The sequence below is a fragment of the Tachysurus vachellii genome, chromosome 12 (assembly GCF_030014155.1).
Source record: "Tachysurus vachellii isolate PV-2020 chromosome 12, HZAU_Pvac_v1, whole genome shotgun sequence".
In the NCBI taxonomy this organism is placed as follows: domain Eukaryota; kingdom Metazoa; phylum Chordata; class Actinopteri; order Siluriformes; family Bagridae; genus Tachysurus; species Tachysurus vachellii.
The window spans coordinates 2,897,157-2,903,156 of record NC_083471.1 but is presented as its reverse complement, the minus strand read 5'-3'; the positions used below and the strand labels follow the sequence as shown (position 1 = coordinate 2,903,156).

Genomic DNA, 6,000 nt, shown 5'->3' with positions numbered 1-6,000 from the left:
AGGTAAATCAAATGCAACATAACATCACAAGATCATGAAGAAGTCACACCAATCGTGAAGCGTTTATATTAATCTGAGGTAAAAGGATTAAAGGCAGAAAGGAAGGCAAACAGGACTGAAAATGCTGGTAATTGTAGTATATTTTCTCTGCCTTCTATCAATGAAAGCAAATTGACTTTCTTGCTGTTCTTGAAAAGTTAATCATTTGAAACATCTAGTTGGCTTGCTAGTATGTAGCGCTAATCTAACACGCTAATTTTGCTTGTTTCTAGTAGCCATGGCAACAGTTTTCTGTTGAAATTTAGATAAAACTTCAACCATCTCCAGTTCATTTCAGAAATCTAGAAACTCAGATGATCACAAACAGAAATGATTTTTATGAGTTGTTACCAGGTGAAGTAGCAATTTTTCATTCGCTGCTTAACGCTTGTTAGAACTAGTCTGTAAAAACGAGACGTAGCAACAAAACCTGTTAGCTTTCTGTTTGCTTCTGAATCCTGTGGAAAATTGTAGGTAGTTTGTGCATTTTGTAAAAACCAGAACAAGGTCCAGAACCAAACCATGAATGATTTTAATGTTCATTGTGTTTATAATGTTATGTTAAATTAATTCTGATGAGCTAACGGACAATTGAACATCATTTTCACACATTAGTGTGCTCTGGTGCTTGTTCTCCATTAACACCATGTTCGTGATGAAAGGAAGTACATTTTTGGCAAATATCGAAATGTACTTGTGTTAGTAAAGAAAAATGATTAGAAAATGATAAAACGGGTGATTTTCAGCCAAAAACAGAACGTTTAGCAGAAAATATAGAGAAATAATATGAGATGGATGGAGAAACTTCAAGAACACGTTTGTAGTGTTTAATGTTTAATTCACTCCACTCCAGGAAGCACGGGCATTTACTGTAACGTAATGTTTTTTTACAACACGTAAATCTACACGTAGGTTAAAATGATGAGAGAGACTAAAGGAAGGTGAGAGAAAAATAACGACTGTTTGAGTGTACGGCGAAACTTCAGGCCTCGCCGTAACACACTCATCATCCAACCTGTGTGTGTGTGTGTGTAATACCAGTGCTGATGAGAGAGCTGCTTCTCTCGGCGCGTCTTCAATCTCAACTCAATTTATGCCATAGAGAGTCTATTAGCGCGTATTGACGAGCACTTATGAACCCTACAGGGGGCAGAAATCATTTTTATTAGCGTGCAGGGAAATGTTATTTATTTATTTATTTTTAGAGTTATAGATATTTCAACAATGTTTTTCTGACTGATTGATTCAGGACTGTTATAATCGACTCCCATCAGGTTGCTGTTTGAAAAGAGCGCGTGAGTGAGTGAGTGTGAGAGAGAGAGAGAGAGAGAGAGAGAGAGAGAGAGAGAGAGAAATCAAATTTGCTTCTATTTTTGTGAATGTGTTCAGTGGCAGTAATGAGCAAAGTTCGAACGCATTGCCACACAGAGGTAATAAATGTTTTTTTTTTGTTAGCACACGCATCACGGTGCCACAAGCAAAAATCAATGTCTGGTTTAAAAAAAAAAGATAAAAAGAAAAAGAAAAAAAAAAGAAAAAAATGTGGACTGGGAGTGTGTCCTGTTGATTGAAGTGAGGAGAATTCAACTGCAAGTTTGATGTGAAAGTCCACTCTGGTATATGTGTTTGAGAGATATGAAACACACACACACACACACACACACTTCTCCAGATCCTCTCTAACACTCAGATATGGCTGGTCTGATGTCTATCACTATTGGCTTTTCATTTCTGTGACTTTTTTCCTAAGGACACACACACACACAAACACACACACCACACATGCACACACATTTACCTGCCCAGTATACCTCCCTTTGTGTCCCAGCAATGCAATTCCACTTCCAATAATGACTGTCCAATTTTCCTGTAGCGTCTGAAAGACAGCAAGGGCTCGGCACAGGAAGTGCTACAGTTCAAAGTGTTTACAATATTTTAATATTTTTGTCTCTCATTGGTGAGAATTAAATTGGTGTCGATTAAAATTTCGACATCTTCAAATCTTATAGAAGGAGTCTCTGGTGACAGAGAAAAAGCTATATGATTTCTTGAAATACGTTACGTACATTCTTACATTCTTACTTACATTCTGTTACATTTATGTAATTACGTAAACTTTCAGAGCGTTGGCTTCGTCTTCGGAGAGTCCCATGAAGAAGACATCAGAACATGACGGATGAGAGCTGGCAGGAGTAGGAGCTGGAGAACTCTGTGGAGAGGTTGAGAAGAAAAAGAAGATGGATGGATTGTAGAGAAAGCATGGAGGAGGAGGAGGAGGAGGAGTGGAGTGAGGAAACCAGACACTCAGGGAGGTATGGAAGGGTAAATCTCCACCTATCACCTCTTTACTCTGTTCTGAGCGTTTCTCAAGAGAGAGATGAAAGAGTTTGGAAAGCCGCTGGTAATCAAAATGTGTCAGTGCACAACGAGAAAAAAAATAAAACCTGATCTCAGAAGAAATCAGAATAATTATAACTACATGGATGATGTGGTTGATATGAGTCAGTTCGTGGCTATAGCCTGCTATTAGATTCATTCATTTTGTAGCTTTTTTCTTTTTAAATCTTTAACATGTGAGTACCAGGTGATTTTATGGACATGTAGTCCTGTTTGGTCCTCACAAAGAGCTAAACACATGCACACAGTAATTTAAGAGCACTTTTAGTCATTTTTACAATGGGGTTTGTACACACACACACACACACACACACACACACACACACACACACACACACACACACACACAGACACACACACACACACACATATATACACATACAGTGGTTTGTGGGGACTTGATACTATCCTAACATTGGAGGGCCTTTTCTAGTTTCTAGCCCATTGTATTACTGGCTACAATACACACATATTATAAGCTAATGCTTGCAAGCTCTGATGTAAACATTTAAATTTATTCAAAGACAAATGATATAAATGTGAATCTTTATGTCCAAAAAAGTTGAATCTTTGTTATTTATTCATCTGTTAAAATTTGTACTAAATGTAACATTGCATGTAGCTAAAAGACCATTAGCTGGTTTTAATAAAACTGTCTTTATGTCTTGTATCATAATTAAAAAATTCTTTCAGACCAAAACATTTAACAATGGAACAATAAGAAAAAGTTGAATTAGCAACTGAAATAATGTTTGCTAACAATTACACACTTCTGGTTATGTATGTAAACACTAATCCTTCCCTCACTCTAACCATAACCTATGAGATTTATAATTTATAATTTATAAGATGTATAAAATTTTCTGAGGTAAATGAAGATATAGATTAGTAACGTGACTAAAAAGGTAGCATTTTTTACCTCAAAAACTAGACATCTGGGATTAGTGAGCCCAAAAAATGTACAGAAAACACGTTCATGTAGAATCTTTCAAAAAGAAAAATATTTTCATATATCGTTAGTCACGTCAAAGCTAAAAACAAGTTCTGGAATTTAAACCTAATCAGGTTTCTGTCCATTTTAGCCTCTTAAAAATAATATTCTGAGGTAAAAAAAAAACATAAAAGGTAAATAGTTCTTTAGTGAAAGCTGTTTCGAGTGAATTGCGGTCATGCAGCATGCTGTGAATGTGTGAACTTGATTCTGAGTCCAGAAAAAGAAAGTACTGAGCTGCCACAGTACGTAAAAATAAACAGTGGCAAGCTTGATTACGGGGAAGTGGATGAAGTTGATGCTTGTGTTTGAGAAAGTACTGTAAATGAACTCTGTGCTTATTTCTAAAGCATGACCAATGCAACCTCAAATGTATAACACCAGCAAAACTGAAATTTGCATAATTTCCCACACCCCTAAAATAGTCGATAAGGCAAGTGTCTGAAGTTTTTTATTCCAGAGCTATCGCATTAGGGTTAGCATGACGGCTATGTTTTTGAGTCGTAGCATTCCATTGATCTGGGGCACACTTTTTACAGCTTTTCAATTCATAGCACAACCATATCGACTGCTGTAGAGCCAAATCATTTTAACGTACAGTGTATATCTTCACTTTTCTCTGTAGGTATCCGATTCAGTATAATCCATCTTTATCCAATCACAACCTCTTTTCTGAATCTTATTATTGTTGTTTTTTGTTAAGGTGCTGGCCAACTAGGACTGATAGGAACGATTATAACTCAATATTTTTATAATCAAAAGGAAATATTATTAACAAAAAACACATGTTTTTGAGGACCGAGGGAATGTGAGGACATTTGATCCTGTTTGGTCCTCACTAAAAGCTAAATAAACAAAGTAATAAATAAAGTGATTTGTGAGCACCTTTAGTCATTTTTTTTCTTCAAAATTGGATTAACACACACATGTAGTGATTGTGAGGACTTTTGACATTATCCTATCATTGTGAGGACCTCTCTCATTGTGAGGACCTATCATTGTGAGTACTTTTTTATGTTAAATACATCAGCACACATTTGGTGATTGTAAGGACTTGTGACATTATCTATTATCAGTGTGAGAACCTTTTTCGTCATTTTTGGTTCTGACAAAGAAGCAAACACACACAGGCACACACACATACACACGCACTTTTAAATTCCTCTTAGCAATATTTGAAAGTCGCAAGTATAAGTATAAGTATAAGTATAACTGCAAATAGAAAACAATTCATTTTAAAATCCTGTCCTCACTGTAAATCACCTTCTCTAACAAATCACCAAAAATAAAACCCTTGGACTTCTGCCAGGAAAAATAAGAGATCAAAAACAGACTTTTTATAACCTCAGAGACAAGAGCCGAGACACATTTAATCAGCAGTCCCCATTGTGGCATTCAGAGGTTTTATTTGACTTTAGGCTTCTTTTAAAAAAAGGCAAAATCGTACAAAAAAATAAGGGAACTGAATGAACGTATTGCAGGCATTGGTGTGAGTTTAAATGTCCTCCCCTGGCCATCTTTCCTTCCCCTGATTTTGTCCTAGGAGCAACAGTGTTCTCTGCAGATGACGGAAAATGACGAGAATAAAAAAATTTCCAAGGTGCTAAACAAGATAAAACCCGGAGTTGCATATATTTGAAATGAAATGACTTTGCAGATGTTATATTTGGGAGGACAATTCCAGGTCTATCACATCTATCGCTCATGAAAAGCGTTCGTAGATCCGAGACCTTTGTGTTGATACGAATGCTCCGATGTCAAGCGTCTCTACAGTCTCTCAATGTCCCTGTATTTCTTGCGTAAGATGGAGACCTGGTCTTTAAACAGAACCGGATCCAAACGGAGCTGAGAGTGAATGAGTGGCATGAAGCCGAACCACGCAGCAAAGGAGTTCATGCAGGACTGACGCTGAGCGAAGTGGTCTGGGTCGGCCCAACGTGATGACTTCGAACCCTGAGAGAGAGAGAGAGAGAGAGAGAGAGAGAGAGAGAGAGACTAAGCCACAATTATATTCATTCATTCATTCATTTTCTACCACTTATCTGAACTACCTCGGGTCACGGGGAGCCTGTGCCTATCTCAGGCGTCATCGGGCATCAAGGCAGGATACACCCTGGACGGTGTGCCAACCCATCACAGAGCACACACACACACTCGCGTTCACTCATGCAATCACACACTACGGACAATTTTCCAGAGATGCCAATCAACCTACCATGCATGTCTTTGGACCGGGGGAGGAAACCGGAGAACCCGGAGGAAACCCCCGAGGCACGGGGAGAACATGCAAACTTCACACACACAAGGTGGAGGCGGGAATCGAACCCCCAACCCTGGAGGTGTGAGGCGAACATGCTAACCACTAAGCCACCATGCCCCCCTGCCACAATTCTATCTTCTACCTTAATATATTTTATTTCCTTATAAGGTTTATAATAGGCTGTATTGATTTTACATTTTTCATTGAAGTGGACTTCGCACCCTATAAAAAGCTTTTTGGCTCTAAAGGTTCCTCAGCCTACATCACTTAGTCTTGACCTTAAATGTGAGCAGACTAATTTTTAAAATCGTGC

At 37.9% G+C, this 6,000-nt stretch overlaps 1 protein-coding gene across 1 annotated transcript in view; it reads right to left on the bottom strand.

Annotated features, from left to right (window-relative positions):
- Positions 1-4,823: 4,823 nt before the first annotated feature.
- Positions 4,824-6,000, bottom strand: part of LOC132854431 (exostosin-1) — a 151,742-nt gene continuing 150,565 nt past the window's right edge. Inside the window, exon 12 of the mRNA XM_060882829.1 lies at positions 4,824-5,380. Coding sequence (XP_060738812.1) covers positions 5,195-5,380 — 186 coding nt within the window. The 3' untranslated portion in view covers positions 4,824-5,194. The remainder of the gene's footprint in view (positions 5,381-6,000) is intronic.